At 38.0% G+C, this 25,131-nt stretch overlaps 2 protein-coding genes across 4 annotated transcripts in view; both read left to right on the forward strand.

Moving 5' to 3' along the window:
• The window catches only part of LOC114643591 (CD209 antigen-like protein B), a 290,359-nt gene extending 267,846 nt beyond the window's left edge, over window positions 1-22,513 (forward strand). The window contains exon 10 of one of the 2 annotated variants that reach the window (XM_051927556.1): window positions 21,895-22,513. In XM_051927556.1, the coding sequence (XP_051783516.1) occupies window positions 21,895-21,975 (81 nt within the window). In that variant the 3' untranslated portion in view covers window positions 21,976-22,513. Of the gene's footprint in view, window positions 1-21,803 lie in introns of both variants that reach the window. The other variant, XM_051927555.1, reaches the window with a different exon arrangement.
• Window positions 1-25,131, forward strand: part of LOC114643594 (low affinity immunoglobulin epsilon Fc receptor-like) — a 346,195-nt gene that overhangs the window by 11,567 nt on the left and 309,497 nt on the right. Inside the window, exons 3-8 of one of the 2 annotated variants that reach the window (XM_051927563.1) lie at window positions 490-570; window positions 6,614-6,718; window positions 6,832-6,924; window positions 15,305-15,718; window positions 16,756-16,907; window positions 17,110-17,240. In XM_051927563.1, the coding sequence (XP_051783523.1) occupies window positions 490-570; window positions 6,614-6,718; window positions 6,832-6,924; window positions 15,305-15,718; window positions 16,756-16,907; window positions 17,110-17,240 (976 nt within the window). The remainder of the gene's footprint in view (window positions 1-489; window positions 571-6,613; window positions 6,719-6,831; window positions 6,925-15,304; window positions 15,719-16,755; window positions 16,908-17,109; window positions 17,241-25,131) is intronic. The other variant, XM_051927564.1, reaches the window with a different exon arrangement.

Genomic DNA, 25,131 nt, shown 5'->3' on the forward strand with positions numbered 1-25,131 from the left:
CAATCATTTATTATTTAACCTCTCAGAAATTAATGTAACATAATATAAAGAAACACTTCTGTTTGGATCAGAATTATTTCTACAGGGCGGCACGGTGGCGCAGTGGGTAGCACTGCTGCCTCACAGTTAGGAGACCCGGGTTCACTTCCCGGGTCCTCCCTCTGTGGAGTTTGCATGTTCTCCCCGTGTCTGCGTGAGTTTCCTCCGGGTGCTCCGGTTTCCTCCCACAGTCCAAAGACATGCAGGTTAGGTGCATTGGTGATCCTAAATTGTCCCTAGTGTGTGCGCCCTGTGGTGGGCTGGCGCCCTGCCCCGGGATTGTTTCCTGCCTTGCGCCCTGTGTTTGCTGGGATTGGCTCCAGCAGACCCCCGTGACCCTGTAGTTAGGATATAGCGGGTTGGATAATGGATGGATGGATTATTTCTACATACTATAGATGTCAATGTCTTAAATGATGCTTCTTATTATTGCATGCAATCTTTTCCAAGCAGTCCCAGTGGAGGACGTCACATATGAAAACGTTGGAAAAATATTTAATCCGCAGCAGGAAGATGCTAACTGTCAAGTAGGTAAGTGCTCGGTGCATTACATTTTTGTGAAATATCGTGAATGAGTGACCAGGTGGAGAATTATATTTTAGTTATTATTTAATAATGTAATAATTTTTTGAAATTTAAATATTATTGTTTTGAATTAAATGCACAACTCATCAAACAACCGTTTTCTTTTCAATGGTTGTCTGCAGCTTTTATCTGTTATTACCTGCTGTTTCACTGGTCACTGCCACCCTGTGCTGCCTCCTGTTCAGTTTACAGTAAACAACAGAAATGTGAGATATGAAAATGAACAATTTATAATTTTATGTTATAGGGATCATACTCTCAAACACTCCCCCTTTTCATCCATTTCAGATGATTTATAATTTCACATTTGAAAAAGGAAATGAAAGGTCAGAGTCAGCGGGGCCTGCAACATGTGACTCAAGTATAACTGGAACAGTGTAGTGAAATATTGCAAATGGAAAAACAGTTCTTTGAGAATAGCAATAATTCCTATAATAAACACTAAGTCATCCAGTTTGTTAGCCAAAGGTCATTTGTGTCCTCAGAAGAGCAAAACGATTTTTACAGTGCAAAAACAATATGGATTACTATAGATGTGATATCAGAGGAGGTGTTGGGTACAAATGTGCAACATTGGCTTCCTGCCACAGCACACTTTCCTCATTTGCTTGAAAGGACCATCGTCAGTCTTTTCTGCCGTAGTCAAGAAACAGGAAATCGTAGGTCATGGCCAAGGTTGTGTCTTCCTGTCTAGTTATTTCTGTGGTGTGCACAATGGTGGGTTTTAGTGTGTTCTCATGTGGAATATATGCAGAATGTCACATTGAAAAACTAGACCTCCACAGTGATGTGAACAACAGGAAAAAAATTAAATTATTTTATTATTGCACTATGGATAACCTGATTTACACAGCTGCAGAAAAGAACACAGGTTAACATGGAAGTGTGAAGGAGGCTTTGGTCAGCAAAAGTCCTTTAAAAACTCCAAACACTGTTTTTAATGAGTTTCATGTTTTGAAGTGTGAGATCACCTAAAAACACTGAATACAACTATGTTATTATAAATAAAACATAACAATCAAATTAAACAGCACAGACAAACAAACTGCGCAGAGGTGATACAAACAGCATGGGCTTTAAATATCACCCATATGTGTTGTGGCAGCATTTATTACTAAATATCTGTGTGATCTTTGCAAATGAAACCAAAAATGTTGGAAAACAACACCTCAGAATATGTAACTAAATAATTTTTAGTTTCATAACATAAATTCCATAACTACAACATGCAGTGAGATACGTCCACTATGATGTGATGTGAGCGTTCCCTCCATAGCAGGAGTAGAGATGACACCGTTTCTTTCTTGAATCCCTAATGCAGGCTAATCTGCTGAAACATCCCCACTAATAACCTTACTAAAAATTTCTTAAATAGGTAATTAATGAATGAACTGTTTTATATCATGGAGTAATCAAGGTTGATGGTTGTATACTGTAGGTGTTAAAGAGTATTTCAGTGAGCCAGTTATTAGGAACACCTGTGTACCTGCTTATCCATTCAACTAACTAATCAGCCAATCACGTGGCAGCTATACACTGCATAAAGTCATGCAGATACAGGGGAGAAGCTTCAGTTAATATTCATATCAAACATCAGGATTGGGAAAAAATGTGATCTCAGTGATTTGGACTGTGGCATGATTGTTGTGCTGTGCTGGTCTGAATATTTCTTTAGCTTCTAATCTCCTGGGCTTTTTATGCTCAAAAATCTGTAGAGTTTACTCAAAATAGTGTGAAAAATTTAAAAAAAGCATCCAGTGACCAGTAGTTCTGCAGACAGAAATGCCTTGTTGACGAAAGACATCAGAGGAGATGACCTGACTAGTTTTGAGATGACAGAAAGACTACGGTAACTCAGATAACCTGTCTGTGGTGCACAGGATCCATAACACATTTAATCTTGATGCGGATGAACTATGACAGCAGAAGGCCACATCAGGTTCCTCTCCTGACACCCCAGAACAGAAAGCTGAGGCTGAAGTAGGCACAGGCTCACCAAAACTAGACAGCTGAAGACTGAAAAAATGAGGCTTGTTCAGATGAATTCCAATTTCTTCTGAGGCACACAGATGATAGGGTCAGAATTTGGTGTTTATCCATGCACCCAACCTCCATTGTATCACCAGTCCAGGCTGCTGGTGGTGGTGGTGTGATGGTGTGGGGAATGTTTTCTTGGCACACTGCATCCAATCAGCCACCACTAGAATGCCATAGTCTATATTGAAGCTGACTATGAGCATCTGTTCATATCCATAATTCACCCATCTTCTAATGGTTGCTCCCAGCATGATATTGCACCATGTTGTAAAGCAAATGTCATCTCAAACTGGTTTCATAAACATGAATATTAGTTCAGTTTTCTTCAGTTGCATTCTATATCCAACAGAGCACCAATGGGATGTGGTAGAACAGGAATTTCACAGCATGAATGAGCTACTGAACCCCATTCATGATGGGGATGTTCTCCACGATCAATTCCCAGCAAATGCAGGTTATAGGCTCTCACTGATTAAGTTCTTGCCCTTTGTACACACCACCTGTCACTAAAGGTAGCTCTTGGGACAGTCCCACTGCGGTCACTTGTAGCCTTTGGAGGAGCATCTAGAAGATGATCAAACTTGACTGCAGAGGAAGTAAAAGTCATGACAAGGTTTATGCATGTGAAACAGTGGAAGGATCATTACTGAGCCTCGAAAGGTGAGAGCTGGTGTCCTGCCAGAACCCCACTTTTTTCCCCACAGAATCAATACTTTAGTACCTGGATCTTCCATATCCATGGGATTGTTCAGGAATATAGCTCCTGTGCAGAATGAGAATTGACACTGTAACAGTAGAGGGCACTAGTGCTCCCTTGAACCCTCAGGTACCAGGCCAAACACCGGGTAAAAGTCCAAGACTCTTTATTTTTATAATAATTACGTGCACAAAGCACCCTCCACTCCACACTACTCATATAATCAATATCAATAAACAATCACAATTCCTCCTCTCCCAGACACTTAGCCACCCTTCCTCCCAGCTCAGCTCACTCGTCTGGGGTTTCCCACAGTCCTTTATAGTCCATGACCCAGAAGTGTTTCGCCCTTCTGTCCATGTGACTTGGAACACCCCCGAGTCATATAAAAACTATTCTTCTTCACCCTGGAAGTACGTCGTTTCCCCTGTCGCGGTTATTAAGATGCACTTCCGGGTTATAGGGCACATATAAGTCTTTGAGCCTCCCTGCAGCGTCCTCTGGTGGGCCCCACGGTGTCCAGCAGGGTCGGGAATAAAAACTCCATTGTCTATGGTTCCCTGCTGGTCTTCGGGGCACTCCCATGCTACAGGGAGGGCTCCATCTAGCGGCCTGGGAGTATTGGCCAGGATGAACAGCCGGCCATCTCCCACACACTATTATTAAAAATTAATGTCATGTTTAGAAGTTACAAACATAACGAGAAGGGGTTAAAATATCCGCCACAAACATGGGCCAGAATCTTTACTGGCCTGCCCAGAAAAGACTAACACCAAGACAACCTGACCTCCCAAATTCCCCAAAAATGGGAAACAGGCTTATAAAATTCAAATTGAATATGGTACATAATTACCCCCAAAAGAATAAAGGCTTGTTATTGCAGCATAAGGGTTCTCAACAAAGTATGAATGTGTAGGGCTTGAATACTTAGGCAAGCACTAACTTTGAGTTTTTCTTCTTGAGTTAAATATCTACAGAAAATGGCTTATTTTGACTTTGGAAATGTATTGTTACAGCATAAGAGTTTGCATTAAAAATACTGAATGGATTAATATGCGGACAAATCTTTTGTCATGCACAAACCTATGATGACTTTCAAGGTGACTGAATACTTCTACATGCCACTGTATATATAGCAAGCATTTTATAATTCAACTACTGTAGAGTATATTCTATGTATGGCTGATTTCTAGTCTTCTAAGATGCCAATTGAAAGGTCCCTTTCTCCCCATTACCCAAGATCATGTAAGAGTAGATAGTTTGAAATATTTCTATATATTTTTGAAATACTGTCTGAGACTAACAAGTATTGCCAGACATCTTTCACTTAAATAGTAAACCACATACTGTACTTGACAACAGCAGAAAAGGAAGTGCATTCAAAATGAACAAAGCCAGGAAACACTTGTTCACACAAAGGATCAGAGGATATCTGAAACAAACTACCAAGTCGTGAAGCTGAGGCATAAACTCTGCTAACTTTAAAACGCATCTCAATGAAATATTGTCACACAACATTCTTTGAGGTTTTACTAACAAAAGCTTTATGAGCCTTATATTCTGATTTTCTTTGTCAAGCTTATATTTATGCTGTGTAAACACAACAACACAAATAGTGTGATTCATAAATATGGACAAAAGGCAGAGTGTTGAAAAACAACATGCTTAACACAAGAATTACCAGAGCCTATGAAAAAACGCATAAATCCAGCCCACCTTAAATCTCTTCGCACCTCTCTGTCAGCGTCTTTTGTCTTGTTAATGTGCCGAACAAGACAAGCAGCAAGCAGCCTACTATTCCATTCCCCCACTGCCACAGAACGGGCACAAAGTTCTCCCAGCTCATGCCTTGATTGATTATCTGGGAGCGAAGTGCTGAAGTTTTAGAATGGAAATAATAGATCGTTATTTGGAACACATGCATTTCATGTGTGTTCCGTTTCTACAATAATCTGTGTAAACACATCTTTAAAACAGAAATGTTTTTCATATTTTAGTAATGAATTTTTTTTGATTCTTTGGTAGCGATGCTGCATTGCAGTAAGGAGACCCGGGTTTGCTTCCCCGGTCCTCCCATGTTCTCCCATGTGTCTGCTTGGGTTTCCTGCCACAGTCCAAAGGCATACAAGTTAGGTGCATTGGTGATGCGAAATTATCCCTAGTGTGTGCTTGGTGTTTTGGTGTGTGTGTGTGTGTGTGTCCTGCGGTGGGATGGCACTCTGCCCGGGGTTTGTTTCCTGCCTTGCGCCCTGTGTTGGCTGGGTCTGCTCCAGGAGACCCCCATGACCATGTAGTTTGGATATAATGGGTTGGATAATAGATGGATTTGTTGTTCTGGTCTCCCCTACTCTGCCGTGCAGGCTTCCATTATAGCCCTGATCGGGTGCAGCTGGTAATCCTCCACCTGCTTCGAGGTGTGAATCAAGCACCTGACTGAACTGCTTGCATTTGCACGTGAATGTGCATTCAGCCAAGCACCCTAGTCAGCTTTGGAGAGGCACGTTCACACATGTACCTGCACATGCCTGCACGTTCTGGGATTCTCAATTTATTTATTTATGTATGTATGTATGTATTTATTTGTTTGTTTATATGAAATTTCACAAACCTCTCTCATCACACAGACCTAAAGAGTTAATTTCATAAGATTGAAAATTTGGAGTTAAATGATTTCATTATGGTCAAAGTGTAAAGTTAGTAGTGGCAAAACTAGCCACTGGCAAAAGCCTTCGATTACTGCATAAAATCTACAAAAAATTGCCATTTTAAAAGAAAATAGCTGTGATCATCTTCTCATTGAGCTTTTCGTAATGAAAAAAAATTATTTAGTGAGTTCAATCAAATCCCTGTCAATTTCTCTCCATGAAACTTTCCACAACATTCACACAGCGGACCAGTTTATTAACTGCTGCCATATCCAGGCCACCAACTGCAAATCTTTCCTCTCTGATTTTAATGTCCTCAGGCAGGTTTAAGTAATTAATTTTATCGTACTTCTCACTTCATGCCTGATGTTGTTCAGCATTAACATTTTCAGTTACTGTATATATAAATGTTAGCATTGTTCTGGTGCAGTGTAAGTGACTTTAGCAGGGTACACATTGATGAAGGCCAGATGCCCAGACTACTTACAGAATTTTACAGATTATAGCATCAGCAGCATGCATCAGGTTGGCGTCTGTGCCATAACTCTGAACACCCGCTTTACAACTTCTGTGCAGTGCTTTGTCCCTGAATCCAGTTTTTGTTTTTCAGATGCCTATGAATTTCACAAAGACAATGACATATATGAAGCCTATAGCAATGATGGCTGGAAAAAGGATGAACACAAAAAGCAGTCCAATGGAAAGAAAAGTAAAGGTGAGGCCACAATACTGTCTCCCATGGCTTAAAGCATTTCTATCAGTGTTTTTCTCTTCAGCACTCTTTGTGTAAGTGTATCTATTCATTTTCTCTCTTATTAATACTTCCAGCTCCTGAGAATCAAAAAGGCGGGTGTTTAAAGCTGCTGCTTCTATTGCTGTGTGCTGTGCTACTGAGTGTTGTCTCCTCCCTGAGTGTTTACTGTAAGTATACTTCAAGAACCTAAATGTATATTGACGGAAGGCGAAGCTGTGCTTTCTGTAGTCGTTCAGCTTTGAACAGCGTTAAAATTAAGGGAAGCGCTTAACTAGGCACTTGGTAAAGTCGCAGCTTGTACACAGACGAAATAGTGAATATACCAAATAACTTTCAATTAAAAATATTATGCTTACAAAATCATTTATTTCATCAAGTTTCTTTGTACAGAAGTTCTGAAATGCATAAAAAAAAAATAAAGGGGAGCTTCTGTTTCATGCATAAGTAAAGCTGTGCCATTATGTTTGCCATGGTAACCCACACAAACAACATAATAATGTCAATTTATGACAAAAGGGCACCATGACAAATGGTCGCAACTAGTGAAGGGTCACTGTACTGTGCAATTTATTATGCTACAAACAAACTTACCAAATAAAACATATAACATGAAGAGAAACACCATACACAAACAAAGCGATAACACCAAACGGTGTAATTTAAAGCAGTTTATAATGCCAAGCGTCACATGTAACATGTATGAGATTGTTTTACATGAATACAAGACAGATGTCCCCATATTATGTTCTTCACTGTGCATTTCAGAGCTTTCATATTTTTGGTTAGCTGTCAAATTCATTCTAATCTCTGACTGAAGTGCTGGCTGTTTTTGGTCTAGAAGTGCAATTAGTAAATAATACATATTTAGCCAAATATATTTTCAATGTATACAGGTAGAAAAATATGTTCAATAATATATATTTGGCATGAATTTAGATAATACATTTAGATAATAAATTGTTGCGTGGATAATATAATTTCATATGACATTTCTTAAAATTTGTTGAATTTTATCTTGAAAAAGTGGTCACATAAATTTCCAGTCAGCCATCCATTTTGATGTCCAATTTTAAATTGCACAGTGGGTTCTTGGAAAGAGAGATTATTAATAAAGCTGGGGTTCATTTTTTGTTGTTGTTGTTATTGTTATGCTGATCCCATTGATAAAAATTGTTCCAAAGTTTTCAATATTAAATAAGCATTTTTGAACTATTTATTTGTCATGAGGGTACACACAATATTACATCAGGAATTACTCCTATCACAGTGGTAAATTCCCCTTTACAAAATGTTCTTTACGCATGAAGAAGGACCATCTTAACTTAAAAGTTGACATGCCAACTGAACATTACTTCATTCCAGTTTTCCAAACATTAACATTTCCTTCTGAAGTTCATGCTTTTATTTTTTCAAATTATGGAGTGGTGAGGGGAAAAGTTGTGCTTGCAGCAATCGGACCAAGAACACTTCATTCTGCTCTACACTCGTTTGAAGAACTTGGCTAATTTCACTAAACTTTTCCTACTGAATAAGAACACAGTGAAACAAACGTAAGACCAGCAATGTTTTCAAATAAAAAAAAGAAAATTTAGCTTAAAAGACATTTTTTATATCTTTTATATCTTTATCTTTATATTTTGGGATATAATTCAATTTTTGTAAAATCTATGCTTTTTGATTCCATCACCACAATATTTGCCTTTAATTTTCTTCACTTTTAATCTTGTGTTATCTATTTTGCCATTTAAGTTAAACAAGATTTGTTTAGAAAGGTACAAGTAGGTCTGGAATTTCTAAGAATGAGTATGTAGGAAACACAGGACAGACCCTCTGAGCATAAAACTCTCCTTTGAATTCTGAAGTTTTTAAGCCAACCCTGAATCAAACTTTTTTATAACAGAGTTTAGCAGTTTCATTAAGGTTTACAGCACTGCTTCCATCTGATTGTTACTTTATTTTAAAAACCAAGCAGGTGTTTTTATTAGAGTTTTCACAGATTTTGGATTATTTTCTTTTATTTAAATCCATCCTTGATGCTATATATGAATGTTTTAATTAGGTCCATGCTTTATGCACTTCACTACCACTTCCAGAAAAATTAAGTTGCTGTCTGCTAGTTGTGAGATTTGTATTGCTTGTTCATTGAGCATAATACCCTATGAACTGGTTTTGAGCACAAACAATAGGGAAGGTAAAGTACAGCTTTAATGAATTTGTCTGTGAATTGCAAATGGTGGGGTGGTTCCATGAAAAGGTTTAATGGAACATCATGCCTGCTTTAATAATAATAATAATAATAATAATAATTGTGTTTGAAGAAATTGAGCAAAATCACGGCTTACTGTCTCAAATGCTTTTCAGAAATCTACAAATCAAACTGATAACATATCAGAAAGTGATTCAATATATTCTCACAAATCCTAAATCAAGTAGATGTTATCCTTAAAGGAAACCTAACTGGCATTTCTCATCAAGCAATTTATATTGTCACTTACAGACCCCCCAAAATCTCAGTAGTTAATTCAAGATTACTATCCAAAGTACAAAGTGTTATGTAGAACATTAGAACATTAAAACAATCAAGATGAGGACAGGCCATTCATCCCAACAAATCTCGCCAGTCCTATCCACTTAATTCTTCCAAAATAACATCAAGTCAAATTTTGAAAGTCCCTAAAGTCCTACTCTCTACCACATTACTTGGTCACTTATTCCAAGTGTCTATCGTTCTTTGTGTAAAGAAAAACTTCCCAATGTTTGGGCAAAATTTACCCTTAACAAATTTCCAACTGTATCTCTGTGTCCTTGATGAACTCATCTTAAAATAACAGTCTTGATCCACTGGACTAATTCCCTTCATAGTTTTAAACACTTCAATCATGTCACCTCTTAATTTTCTTTTGCTTAAACTGTATAGGCTCAGCTGTTTTAATCTTTCCTCATAATTCATCCCCTGTAGTCCTGGATTCAGCCTAATCGCTCTTCTTTGGGTTTTTTCCAGTTCTGCTATGTCCATTTTGTAGCCTGGAGACCAAAACTGCACACGATACTCTAAATGAGACCACACGAGTGAGTTATAAAGCTTCAGCATAACCTCCTTTGTCTTGTACTCACACATCAGGGGGTTATATAACCTGACATTCTGTAAGCCTTCTTAATGGCCTCTGAACACTGCCTGGCAGTCCACTATGACTCACATATCCCTCTCGATTTTCAGACCTCCTATTCAAACCTAACATTTTTACTTCCTACATGTAATACTTTACATTTACTGACATTAAATTTCATCTGCCACAAATCTGCCCAAGCCTGTCTGTTATCCATGTCCCTCTGTAATGATTCAATGGATCCCAGATTATTTGACAATCCACCTATCTTGGTGAATGAAGACAAAACTGAATGCCATTAGGAACAATTCCGCACATCCTGTCAATAACAGAAACCAGGTTAATCAGGAAAGATGGGGATGAGTATAACATCGTGGAGGTACACATTTTTCAGGAAGGATAGACAGAACAGAAAAGGGGAGGTTTCCTTCATGTAAAATAGAATTGAAATGTAAGTCTTCTATAGCTTTGATGATGAGCCCATTCTTAGTGACGACATCTGGATTTGTCCATAAACTATTAGGGAAAAGGCCTTACTTTAGGAGTGCGTTATAGACCTCCCAAAGCAGACACTAACTTTAGTGTGCATGTTTTTAATAATATTAAGAAGACAGTAGGACTTTAGGGACTTTCAACATTAGATGTGCTGTTATTTTGGAAGAATTAAGTGGATAGGACTGGCAAGCTTTTTTGGGCAGAATGGCCTGTTCTCATCAAAATTTTTCTAATATACTAATGACTCAAGAGCATTGGTTGATTTTCATCCATCAAATTATTCAGCAGAATAAGTGCTTTATGCCAATGTCAACATGCATTTATAATGCTTCACTGGGACTGGGACTACTCTTTGTATCTTTTGCCAAGTTTGAACTTTTTTCTTTATTTTTAGTAATTCTGGTTGGAATTTGGCATTATAGGAATAGAAATGTCGGACAATCTTTGCAGTACCCAAAGTTACCCTAGTTAACCTAGTTGTCGATAAGGATGATTTTCAACTAGGCTTAATTGAATTAATTATAGGATTGGGTTTGACTGGCATGGATGTAACAGCAATGGGTTGCTAAGTGGTCTATCCGATGGCAGCAGTAAAGACCTTATCTAGATTTGTGTCTTGAGTGCCAGAGAAACAAGGTCCCTGGCTGGCACTCTTTTGCCCATAAATTACAACCTCAGTCTTGTGGGTTGAGGCTGAGGAGAGGTACTAGAAGTTCCACATCCATGTGTGGTACATTTTAGTAATTAACTTCACTGGGTCGGTCCTTACAACTGTGGTCCCTGTACAAGACTCACAGAGAATTAGTGAGGCCCCACAAGCAATACGTATGGGACGCTCGTCGAATAAGTCACAACACTGAGACACTAGTGTTGACTAGGAGTTTTATTAAGTTAGCCCTATATTAACGACCTTGGGTTGTGGGCAGAGTTGATTCTGTCCATCGGTCGCAACATTGCTCACTGTTAAGTGTTTGTCTGGTATTCATCTCGGGCTACACTTCTGTCAACTTGTCAATCTTTTTGTGAGGTTTTGAGTATGCTTCCCTTGACGTTACATATATATACATCAATATATCATAACACGTCAATTTTACAATAAATTAGGTTGTACATAGAACAGTAATGACTTGTAAAATATATTTTCGACAAGAGGGATTGGTGGCCAGTAGGCCCCTTCTCTCGAGATGGTGCGATAGTATTTAATTAAGTCATCACTATACAAATTGTATTATACATACATTACATTGTATTGGCATCTTCTCAGAGAGTAAGGTTGTGAGCAGTGGCTCTCATTGGTATCATAATATATATCTATATCTATCTATCTATCTATCTATCTATCTATCTATCTATCTATCTATCTATCTATCTATCTATATATATATATATATATATATATATATATATATATATATATTTCTGTCAATTCTATAAGTTTCATCCCATTTATACACATGAGCCACCTGTGTTACCCTGCTGCACCCAGATCTTGGCTGGGTTTCACTAGACAGTAGGAGGGTAGAACAAGGACCCGACTGTCAACGATAGTTACTCCCACTGTTTACCCGCGCTTCATTGAATTTCTTTACTTTTACATTCAGAGCACTGGGCAGAAATCACATTGCGTCAACACCACTCTCCAGCCTTTGCGGTGCTTTCTTTTAATTAAACAGTTAATTCCTCTGGTCCGCACCAGTTCTAAGCCAGCTGCTAGGCGCCAGCCAAGGCCACGCATCGGACCCCAGCCCATGACGGGAAGAGAGGTAAGGACGCAGCTGGTGCGATCTATGGAAAGCGCCCGATGCATGTCCAGAATTGGCACCAAAGAACACCCCCACACGTGCCCATCCCTGCTTCGCACCACAGCCTGACTGACCCAGCCCTTACAGCCAATCCTTATCCCAAAGTTACGGATCCGGCTTGCCAACTTCCCTTACCTACATTGTTCTAACATGCCAGAGGCTGTTCACCTTGGAGACCTTCTGCGAAATTTACACCATCTCCCCCGGACTTTCAAGGGTCGGCAAGGACTCTCCGGACACCTCCAAAAGCGCAACACTTTCCAAGGCACAGGCCCCTCTCTCGGGACAAACCCATTCCAGGGTTCCCTCCGGCTTCTCCGGGATTGCTTGCGTCACTGCACTGGATGACCCCCCCCCCCCTCCCCACGCCCATCTCTGCCACTCCAGATTCGGGGATCTGAACCTGACTCCCTTTCGATGGGCTTGGGGCTGATGGAGGCCATTGCCCCACAATTCGGAAAGGCGCTCGCCCATCCCTTAGAACCGACTGACCCATGTTCAACTGCTGTTCACATGGAACCATGCTCCACTTCAGCCTTCAAAGTGCTTGTTTGAATATTTGCTACTACCACCAAGATCTGCACCCGCGGTGGCTCCACCTGGGCCCTTGCCATAGGCTTTGGTGCGCACCTCGGTGGCCCTCCTATTTGTCACGGCTTAGCCCTGGTCCTGGCTGGTACTCTTTTTGCCCATATATTACAACCTCAGTCTTGTGGGTCGAGGCTGAGGAGGGGTCTTAGAAGTCAAACATCCATGTGTGGTACATTCTCCTTGGTGGTATTGTGGAGGAATTGTAAGGTCCCACCAGCAAGACGTGTGGGACACTTGTGGACTAAATCACAACAGTATCTATCAGCTGCTGAGATGTGCACCATTGATAAGGAACAATAGGAATGTGAAAAGACACAAATTAGGGACAGAAATGGGAGTGAGAAAAAAACAAATTTTAATTTTGCAAAACCTATTCTTTCATCCATTTTTAAAATCAGTTCTATGCTGCAATGTTCTCCAAAGCCATTACAGAACAGTACAGAACTAATGGGCTGCATTATGATATAGAACTTATATAAAGTATTTTATACTGCATACATATTTTATCTTTATAAAATAATTAATTTAGACCACTTTGCAAAAATCTATTTTCACTTTGATTAAAGCATCTTTTTCTTTTGTCGAAAAGGGCAAATTTAATCTACTGTATTTTGTTTGTTTCTAATAAAATGTGTAAACGTTTTATAGGCATTGTATGTATAGCTTTCTCCTGAGTAGTGATACCTTAATTTGATAAATGAGGGTCAAGGCCAACACTAACCCAAATCTGAAAACCACCCATCATTACATAAATCAGAATCTAAATGCCTAATGATATTAAACATTAAAAGTTTACAATCATGTACACACGTCACATTGCCTACGTTGTCCTAAAAATGTTACGAAGTCTAAATGTCGACTAACTGTCCTGAATACAGAACAGACAATGTACAGCTGCTGAATGATTTTCCCAAATAAAATTAATAACTTAGTGCTTCCCAAGTCTGTTCTGTAGGCAGCAAAGAGAGGATAGTCCTTCATAAAATTTTGAAAGCTGACTCTTTATACAGGCAAATACTCCCCACATCTTTCACATTCCTGGTGTGTTTGAGTCTGTTGTGCTCTTTTGACATATAAACAGCAATTCAAATTCTGCTGCTGCCATTCCTCCTTAGATCTTGTTGTGCGGTGTTGTAAACTAACAGATGACATGACATTCTCCTTGAATCACCTTCCATCTGCACTATGTGGTCAAATGTATGTGGAGCCCCTACCCACTAAACATGATTGAGTTCAGGTGTTTCGTTGTTAACATGTGCATCAAATCAAGCACTTCGTCATGCGATCACCATTGACAAACATTGACGGAAGAAAGTGTCATACTGAAGGGTTCAGTGACTATAAACGTGACACTGTCAGGGGATGTCACCTTTGCCACAAGTCAGTGAATAAAATCTCTGTTTTGATAGGTCTACTCAGGTTCACAATAAGTGCTGCTATTATAAAGTAAAAGTATCTACGACCAGCAACAGTCATAAAGTGGTAGACCACACAAACTCACAGAGCAGGGCAGTCAAGAGCTAAGGTGTAAAACATGTACGGATCACATATCCTTTGTTCCATCACTCACAATGGACTTCCAAACTGCTTTGTGAAGCAACATCCACACAAGAACTGTGAGTTGGGAGCTTTATGAAATGGGTTTTCATGGCTGAGAAATGCACATGCACCTAAGATCAATTTATGCATTGTCAAGTATTGGCTGGGGTGGTGTATAGAACGCTGCCATTAGAATCTGATTTAATGGAAAAGTGTTCTCTGGAGTGAAGACTACTGTTAACTCCACATTAAACAAAAACACTTTAGATAATTGCGTGCTTCCTACTTTGGCAACAGTTTGGTGAAAGCCCTTTCCTGTTCCTCCATGACTGTGCCCCTATGCAAAAAGCAGCTCCTTACAAGCATGGAGAAACTTGAATGGCCTCAATCCTATTGGACATCTTTGAGATGACTTGAAATGGTGCTTGCAAGCCAGGCCTTCTTTTCCAACATCAGTACCTGAATCCAGAAAAGCTCCTCTGGGTGAATCAATGCAAATTCCCACAGAAACATTTCAAAATCTTGTGGAAAGAACAATGGAGACTGTTATAGAACCAAAGCCAGATGGCAGCTCCATATTGATGCCCATGGTTTTGGAAAAGGATGTCCAATAAGCTCATACAGGTGTTGTAGTCAGGTGTCCACAAACATTTAGGAAAACTGTGTATATAACAGCACTTCCACAGTAAAACAAACCCTTACAGACATCAGAAACATACATCATTTACAGACTTAGAGAAGACTGCAAAACTACAAGTTAAATATAACACAGAAATAAGCAGACAGTACAACATCATCACAGGGCTAATTCAATAACACATAATGAGTCAAACGTGTCACAAATGAATTTAATATGCACCTCTTTATGTGATGCAAGAAAACTGGCATGTATAGGCGGTGACTTGACAAGACTCTAATCTCAGGCTGATGCAGCTTCTTCATCATAGCCAGCCAAAGATCTATAAACTATAAAGTAAGTTACCAGTCTAAGTGTAATATGTTTGGTTCTTTAGATGTCACTGTCGGCAAATTTAAAGAAAATGAAGATGCCCTGCACGTCAACTTAATTAGAATCCAAAAAAAATTTAAAAATTTACAAGAAAACTTCACTGTGCTGCAACAAAATGTGACACAACTAAAAAATGAGAGCTCAGCACTGAATGAGAACTACAAGAAGCTGCAATCAAATAAAACAAGGCTGGAAGATTACAACCAGAAGCTGCTATCAAATATTACACAGTTGGAAAATTACAACATGAAGCTGCTATCAAATATTACAGAGCTGGAAAAGGACAACGGTGAGTTACAATCTAGTTACGTTGAACTTCATTCTACAATTTCCTCACTTAATAAGAGTCACACTGAGCTGATTTTGAGATTTAGAGATTTAGATGAATTCTGTCCTGTTACAGACCAGCTGACTCAGGGTAAGTGAGGTCCACGCGAGTCCCTACTTTCTTTTTTTGAATATTCTGAACTAATGTCGAGCTAAAATTAGATGTTTTCTTTCTTTTTCTTTCTTAATGTAAGCATACACAGGTTATTTAATTCTGGATACAAAAAAAGGCTGTGAACAGAATCCTGTGTACTTTTTATTTTCAATTCACCTTTTACTCTTTTCCTGTGTCTGGTGACAGACCTTTGGACCCCTTCATGGGTTTACCATTTTAACTCTATATAAGATCAAAGGTCTTTTATAGAAGTCCCCATTTTAATTGCTACCCCAACATGAAAATCTTGTGTTGATGGACTATTGTGACTCTGTAAGGTTCAGCATGAAACTTAGAGCAGTGGACATTAGTTGCCTTTCTGTGTCCACTTTGTAGTACTAGGGTGTTGTACCGTGTTAGCCATTATGAATGTAGAGAAAAACAAGCAAAATGACACCTTTTATTGGCTAACTAAAAAGATTACAATATGCAAGCTTTCGAGGCAACTCAGGCCCCTTCTTCAGGCAAGATGTAACTTTGTAAATTTTTTTGTGAGCTTCCTTCACTTGCACAAGCTGTCTTGCCAGTAATCTTCACACCTGAAGAATACTCTGATATACAGTAGATTAGTTATATTAGAAATAAATGTTGTTTTGTTATTTATGCCCTTGAAATGATGTCTCTCCATATATTTCTGATTTACTGTATATGATAAATAAATAGAATGCAGTGTTGAGGAACATGTTCTGATATTTTTCAAATAAGTAAGAAGTTCTGAAGTAATGTAGTTCTACTACCTAATCATGGCACTGGAGAGTGATGATGTGTAACACGTTGATGCAAGTAAGAAGCTCGCTGTACTCTGAACACATGGCAGTAATGGCCAGTATCCAGCTGCTGTCCAAAATGCGGATTCCAAGGGCCTGAATCACTTCATTCTTTCTTCCTGTGGATTTCTTTTTAGTTCTTTGATCAGAATCTGAACTCAGCAGTTTTCTTCTTCATATTTTTCTTTTTCTTCTCTGGTTTCATAGCAAGGAAGTGCAGTGTCTGCCCAAATGAATGGCTGCAGTCCAACAGAAATTGCTATTACTTCTCGACAGATAAACTGAACTGGGATGACAGTCGCAAACAATGCACATCAATGAATGGACACTTGGTGATAATAGAGAGTAAAGAGGAGCAGGTACACCTTTTATTGTGCTGATGGTCACACAGGAGACATTCATATACAATTGAACAGAAAGACAACATCTGAGATGGTAAAAGGGGACAGGGAGATTAGCTAATTATCAAATGTCCCAGTTTAACTGCTGCAAGTTTTTATCTTTTCAGAGTTTATTACCAAATAACTCAACATAACTGACATACGTTTCTTTTTCCTTCAGACTTTCTTAATAAACACAATAAAAACCAATGTAGAAACTACAGAGAAAATATACTGGATTGGACTGAGTGACCAGGAGATAGATGGTCAGTTTGTTTGGGTGGACAACAGACCCCTGGATGTTAATATCAGGTAAGACAAGAAACAGAAATTAGACCTTTTAGATACAAATGAGTAGACATAAGGAATTCAGATGAAGGCACAGCTTCACTGAGGATCACAGGGATTGGCAGCAATACAATGTCACTTGCAACAATGAAATCTGGCAGATAAAAATGAACTCCCAAATGTTCATCAGCATCAAAGCAGTGCGCTGATTTCACTAGAAATTCCTCCTGCTCATCACATTCCGCTTTTCAGTTATAAACAGATAAGGTAAAATGGGACCAGGAAGGATTGTGGTGCCTGACATGGGGTTTGTACTCAATAACAGATTGAGAAATTTGACATTTTCACCGTCACAACATTTACACCCTATGAAGCCAGTTTGATAACTCTGATGTACGTCGGCCTCTTCTGACATTTGAACCCTAGAAGACTCTGAAAGCAGGTTTGTATCTCAATTTCCAGCTTGCCTGATTGAGAGTAGTGTACCAGTTATTTATAGGAAAACTTCACATATTACTAATTTAACAGTCATTGTCAGACATCACAGGGAAACAGGATAGATATTCTCTACCCCAACACACAATTAATATATAACTCTTTTATCATTTACTGATATTCTTATTTAACATTTCTTACATTTTGTGTTCATTTCTATGCCCTTATTGATGGTGACACGCTTACTCACATTCTCAGACATAAAGTAAAAGTGTAATGCCAGCATGTCTTATCGTGGTCTTCCTGTCATTGAGCTAAAGAGGAGTGTAACTTCAGTCTAAAATCTCCAGATTAATAGCATGAACCCAAATGGAAAAGAATTGATTATTTGCTTTGAATGTGAAGATTAATGTCATCTTCAATGTGAACTACAGGGATATTCAAAGTGTGTGAATATGTGTGTGTCAAATAAAAAAGGAAGATTTCCAAAAAGTGAGAGAGGTGAAAGGCAGTAGAAAATTTCCATCAATAGGAACAGGCAATTATCGCAGTAATTCTCCTTAAGACAAAATGTCTCTTGTAGACAGTAGAAAGTTGAAGCAAAGAAAGATCTCGAAGTAAAAATATGCAAGGAAGAAGAGAATTTTAATAGGGAGAGTGGATGCAAGGAAATCTTCTACTTAACTTTAAGAACATTCAGTAAACAAGCCTTAGAGGATCCAAAACCGTGACATGGGATACATTCAGATATTCATTCTGTAAGATATTCAGGTGCTAAAACTTTAAAAACAAGAAGAAGAACATTAACACCTAATGCCTTAAGGGATGTTTGGCATTTATGCTCATAAATTACATAATCTAAAAGTAAACAGCTATTATTCTGTAATAATTTTCATAAAACATGCTAGTCTTTCTCTTTGTGAGTCACAGTTATACTTCATAACTTTCTTCTTGAGAATGTTTTGCACTCTGATTTGCATTTTGCAGGTAGTATAATAATTCTGGCCTCGCAGTTAGGAGACCTGGGTTCGCTTCCCGGATCGTCCCTGCGTGGTGTTTGCATGTTCTCCCCGTGTTTGCGTGGGTTTCCTCCGTGTACTCCAGTTTCCTCCCACAGTCCAAAGACATGCAGATTAGGTGCATTGGCGATTCTAAATTGTCCCTAATGTGTGTTTGGTGTTTGTGTGTGTGTGTGTGTGTGTGTGTGTGTGTGTGTGTGTGTGTGTGTGTGTGTGTGTGCACGCCCTGCGGTGGGCTGGAGCCCTGCCTGGGGTTTGTTTCCTGCTTTCCCCCCTTTTTGGCTATGATTGGCTCCAGCAGACCCCGGTGACCCTGTAGTTAGGATATAGCGGGTTAGATAATGGATGGATTGATGGATAATAATTCTGATGCATTTTACAAGCAATTCCTACAATTTTTTTCTTTTCTGGTGCTAAATATCTGCTGTTGATTTTAAGGTGTTATAGTTATTTTCAAAAACATTTATAGAAGAGGAAATACCAAATGACACCTTTTACCTTCAAACCCAAATTATAGCCAGACCACATGTATAGCAATGTATATAATGACTCATTTCCTGTCACTTGTACACATTTTATTGAGCCATCAGACGTATGTTGTGATTTTTCTGATAGTGAGCAGGCCATTTTTCTACATTCCTGGTTGTAGTAATCCTAAAGATGTGTCTAAGAAAGAATGAAAGTAAAGTTCCATGGGGAATTTGTATGTGTCTCTATGTAGAAAATATATGAACTAGAGACATAAATAAGGAGCAATATTCCTTGTTTTACACTGAAAGAAAGCTTATTCACTGTACTATCAACCTGGGTGTGAATGACACACAGTAATTCAATTATCAAAGTTTTCCCACAAACTTATTTTTTCTTTGAAAACGGAAAAGAGCAGCCAACGTCAACAAATAGCTTCTGAGCACAAACTGTAGGAGGGGGGCATAGAAGTGAGAAATAGCAAAAGCAGCTCCTCAGTCTCTCATCTGACATGTTGGCAGCAGTGGTAACACAGGACAAGATGGTGGGTTTGCATTGAAATGCAGGAATGGATTTATATTAACAAATGAAATGAAGTTGACCATAGAAAGCATGAAATATCTTGGGTTCACTTTTTTGTTTTTGCATTTTCCATGCCATCCCAACATATAATATAAGATAGTCTAACTTTTCTGTTACATGAGTGGTGTGAAACCACTCACATTTTCCTCTTTTTATTTACTGTAAAATGCTGAGTGTAATAATTTGATTAATAAAAAATAAAAGGTAAAACTTAAATTTTGTAGAACTGCATCCAAACCAATTTCAGCCCTTGTAGCCAGAAGAAGGGTGATATTTTTGGTTTCTTTAAATGGTTTACAGGAGTTTCCATTATAATATTCAGGCAAAGGTCTTGTCATTTTCTAATCCACTTAATCAGACCAGGGAGTGTATGCCAAGTAGCACAGGGCACAAGGCTGGAACAAACTGTGGACACGGTGCCAGGTCATTACAGGGTGAACACACACTGGGACCAGTTTAACGTCACCAGTTCACCTAACCTGCATGTCTTTAGACAGTGGGAGGTACCCTGGTCTCCTGGCTGCTACATCTGCACCATAATGCCCTTCATGCTAAGATCTTTTCCAAAATACTTCTTTAGAATTTTTATCACCAGCCAGAAATAAACACCAAATTTAAGTAGATTAAATAACAGATTGTTTTATTTATTGATGATTAATAAAATATTTTGGCTCTTTCATGATTTTTACTTAAACAATTGGTTCAGTCATTTTCTTCAGAGTTTCAGCCACTGTTGACAGCTCATGCTTTCTTACATGTGAACTCCTCAGCAAGGCAATCTGTTTAGGAACAAAAATAACCTCTGCAGGTATTTTGTACATTTCTTTCAAAATTAAAAAGAGTATATTGATCCAAACTTATGGGTAAATGCAAATGAATATTTGTTTAACTCACACGCCTCAAATGAATCAATTCGGTTTATAATTTGTGTTGTCACAATGTGGTGTACAGCATATCTCAATATCAGCAGCACCTCGGAGACGCTTATTAGATGATATTTCCACTGCCAGGTTAATATATTTCAACATTATACAGCAACAGACAAAAATGGCAGGTACTTTGAAATATAACTGTAAAAATATATTGTATATCTACAATTTACTGTATATTTAAAAAGATAATAGTTTTATATTATTGTTGTGTGTATTATTCCTAATATTTTAAAATATACTAGGAAATATATTTTTTTAATATATATTGCAATGTAAAAAATGGCAATAATTTAAATAATTTACAATATATTAGAAGATACTGTAATAAATTGTAATATATTTATCCTTGTAGTATAACATATTGTAAAATATATTCATATGGATATAAATGTTTTTTTTAAATACATTTTACATATATTTTATTTTTGTAAGAGTATCAGGAGTACAGTTCTGAATTCTTTTATATGCAAGTCTTTGTCAGCTCTTTTAAAAATTGGGTCATGGACACCTGAATTGTGTCTTTTTATTGTTCTTATGCTAACACAATGGCATCTCGTTGTTTTCAAACACTGTGGAGTTTCTTTTCACTACAGGATGCCAGCATCTGCTCTTTGCTCTTTAGAGTTTCTTCTTTCCTACTAGTAGTGCACATGACAATAATAGCAGAATTTTACAAAATATATTCAAGTAATTTTAATGTATTTTTGTGTAGCACACTGTAATAAGTACAGGTTTGGATGACTCCCTCAAATCTACATTGTTAATACACTTATAATAAATTGCTTATAATATTAACATCATTAAACACCAAACCTTGTGTTTAACACAAAGTAAAATGGGTCTTTTGCAATTTATTTGACACAAACAAATCACGACAATACAAATTCCTCAGAACTTAGATAATATATGAATTAAAAGTTGTGTGGGTCTAATATGAGGATTGCTGTCTTTAGAATTAAAAATTCAACGTTACTCAAATCAAGTCGCATTCATCAGTCATTTTCATTGTTATACTGTAATAACAAAAGTCTTTTTAGTCTTCTGTTTCTGGTATCTGAGCACCTCAAACTAGGAACACAAAGTGTGTCTGAGATATCTGACTCTGGAGTGCAGCTACCAGTTCAGCACTGATAACTCCTCTTCTCTTACAGCTCCTGGGGCCTAAGAGATCATGATGATGGGAGGGAGCCAGACAACTGGACTGGGAATAATCCTGATGGAGAGGACTGTGTTCAGCTACAGGTGAACAATAAATATGATGGCTGGTATGATGGCGATTGCGGAGATAAGCAGAAGTGGATCTGTGAAATCACAATGGCTTGACTCCATACTGAAAGTGGGGACAACAGAGAAATAAAAGAGCAGCCAGCATCAGGCAAGAACAAAATCACAGGGGAGCAATAAAGAAATAAAGTGGGGCTTTGACAGGCAGACCACCGCCATCAGCTCATTTCTGAATTCAGTGGACACAGATCTCCACATCTCCAGTGACTTCATTATAATACTCAACTTATTTTTATTTACTGTGTGCTCTTGAGATAGTATTATATAATTTAATTTCTTATATTTTATGAATTGCTTCAGTAGAGAATACAACATTTTATTTCATTAAAAACATTTATTAAGTGTATTTTTAAATCTGTGGAGATGTTATTTTTCTCAGCGGGTAACACTGTAAAGTTTCATATAAGACCCTCATTGCCCAGACACTCTTGATGTAAAGTGGCAGTAGACTTCATACATGACTGTTGTGGTGGCAACCAGAAGCACCAAATGATTTGAATTTGCTAAATCGACCTTCAGTCAAATCCTTTTTATTCCTGATAATCTATTTCAGAAAAGCTGTGCCTCAAGACACTGAAATGTTGTCAAAACATAATTCACTCAATGTCACATTTTACTTACAAAATGCCATATTGATGTTTGTAAAACACAGTGATGATATTGTTAAGTGTGCCATCATAAGCTGAGTTTTGGTGGTGTGGCTGTTCTGCTAAGTCACAATGGCAGGCTGATGCAGTGCAGTTTAATGTGTCTCGAGTTGGCCTGTTAATTGCTACAAGTTAAATGGAAAAAACTAAACTTGGAGCCATACTGTAAAGACATAGAAAAGAACGAAGAAACTAGAAGAATACATTACTGTTATTGATGGCTCGAGCTAATGGGGTTAGAGGCAGAGGTCTTGGTGTCAGGGGGCAAATCCAAGTAGAATGTCTGCTTAGAGCAGTCAAATCAAATGAGACTGATGTTGGTGTAGCACTGATAAATGGAGAATGGATGAATCGTCTCAGGTACATCGTGGATGAATGAATAAATCAATTCTAATAAACGGGCAGTTTGAACCAAAGCTGATCTTGGCACCACTGGGCACAAAGCAGAACCCAACTTGACACACTCACTCATATACAGTCAGTCTGTATAACCCACTAATATCTGACATGTGAAAAGAAATTGGACTTCAGAGAAAGAAAAAGAAAAAACATTGAAAAGAATGTGTGATGTGCACAGGGGCAATGAGGCAAATATATTGTGCTTTGAGTTTGGTCAAGTCCACTTTTTTCCTTTTTTTTAAATAATACTCTTCTACTGAGTACAGGCTCATGACGATAATACAAATGACATGACGAACATGCATAAGTATAAAAATTAAATTAAATACACCATTAAATTGAGAAATTTCAAATAGATTAACACAAAAATTGCTAATATTAGTCCTGAAATATGACCAGTTGGTAAGAGGTGACCCTAACCCTAATTGCTGGAGAAAGTTTAACTAAATAAAAAAAAAATCAAACAGAAAGTTAACAAGTTCCAGTGACCAACACCAACTGGCCCACTGCACCCTACTGCACATTTTACCACATTAGATAAGTTCATACCTTCAGTCTCAGAAGATGACTAACTTATTTCTTCCTTGCATTTTAGTATACCTGGTGTCTTTCCTATTGGGTGGGGAAACAGCCTGGGATTGTAGCCAATGTTCCCAATAGTTTTTTGTACACATGAATAGATGTGCATAACATATGAGCTGGTACTTACTGTTTACCATTTAGTGATGCAAGCACCATTACATGAATGATGAACAGCGGATGGGAAGGTGGGGTGTTGCTTTAGAATATCAAGCATCACAGATCACCAAAACGCGATCAACAAGACTGGTCCCCGTGGAGGTTCAGGACTGTCACATCTGTACAACCCTTTGAAACTCCTGCTCAGAAGGGGGTGTAAGTCACACAATGACAGCAGCTCAGTGGTTCAAAAGTGCTGCAGAGCACCTGGAGGAAACAAAGTTTACAACAACAACAACAACAACATTTATTTATATAGCACATTTTCATACAAAAAGTAACTCAAAGTGCTTTACATAATGAAGAAAAGAAAAATAAAAGACAAAATACAAAATTAAAATAAGACAACATTAGTTAACATAGAAAGGAGTAAGGTCCGATGGCCAGGGTGGACAGAAAAAACAAAAAAAGCTTAGAGGAAACAAACACTACAGCAGTTGTACCGAGTGCCACAGCAGGACACCAACATGAGAAACAGAAAATAAACAGAAATGTCAGTAAGTATTGTTATAGTAATGCATTTGTACCAATGACTAACACACAGAGAAGTAGTTTGCACAGCTAATCAGCAGCTCTACTCAGGGTGTGCCATACTAAAGTATCAACCGGGATTTAAAAACAGATTAAAGGGGCACCTCATATATTAACAGACAGATCATACAACATCTTTGGGGTCCTGTAAGTAAGGGCTCGACCTCCCACTATTATTTCATGAATCCTTAGAATCTTTAGTAGGCTGTCATCTTGAGATAACACTGTGTGTGTTGGGATAAATTTAGACTATTAGGTAGGACCAGAGCTATTTATCTCTTTACAAGTAAAAAGAATGATTTTGAAATCAATTCAAAGCTAATATAAAGACTTACAAACCTAAGATTAGTGTCCATATTTTGTATCCAGTAATAGTTCTTGGAACAGTATTTTTAGTTAACTGATGACTGAATATAGGATGATTCGAACAGCCGCTGAATAATACATTGCAGTAGTTACCTTCCACTAGAAATCAATGTGAGGATTAGATTCTCAGTGTTCCCCATAATAAACTTACTTCATTTCCTCACTTCCTTAAGTTGGACAAAGTCATTTTAGGGTCTGTTGTAAAGTATGTTTTAAAAAGATGACTGGTGTCTAAGAAAATTCCAGGTTGTGTGCTTATTCACTTAAAATAAAATTTAGATCTACTGGATTAAAAGATGGCATAACCTTGTAACTTTATGTATCACCAATTTATACCCTTTTTTATATATTCAGAGACAAGCAGTTATCATTCATTGACCATTTTTATCTGACTATTTTATCTCATGTTAGTGAACATAAATATTATGTCTTCAATGATATCTTCCAGCAGCAGCCTATAATTTAAAAATGGCAATATAATGTAAATAAACGGCAAAATTCAGGACAGATGACA

Source organism: Erpetoichthys calabaricus, chromosome 5 (genome assembly GCF_900747795.2).
Source record: "Erpetoichthys calabaricus chromosome 5, fErpCal1.3, whole genome shotgun sequence".
Lineage (NCBI taxonomy): Eukaryota > Metazoa > Chordata > Cladistia > Polypteriformes > Polypteridae > Erpetoichthys > Erpetoichthys calabaricus.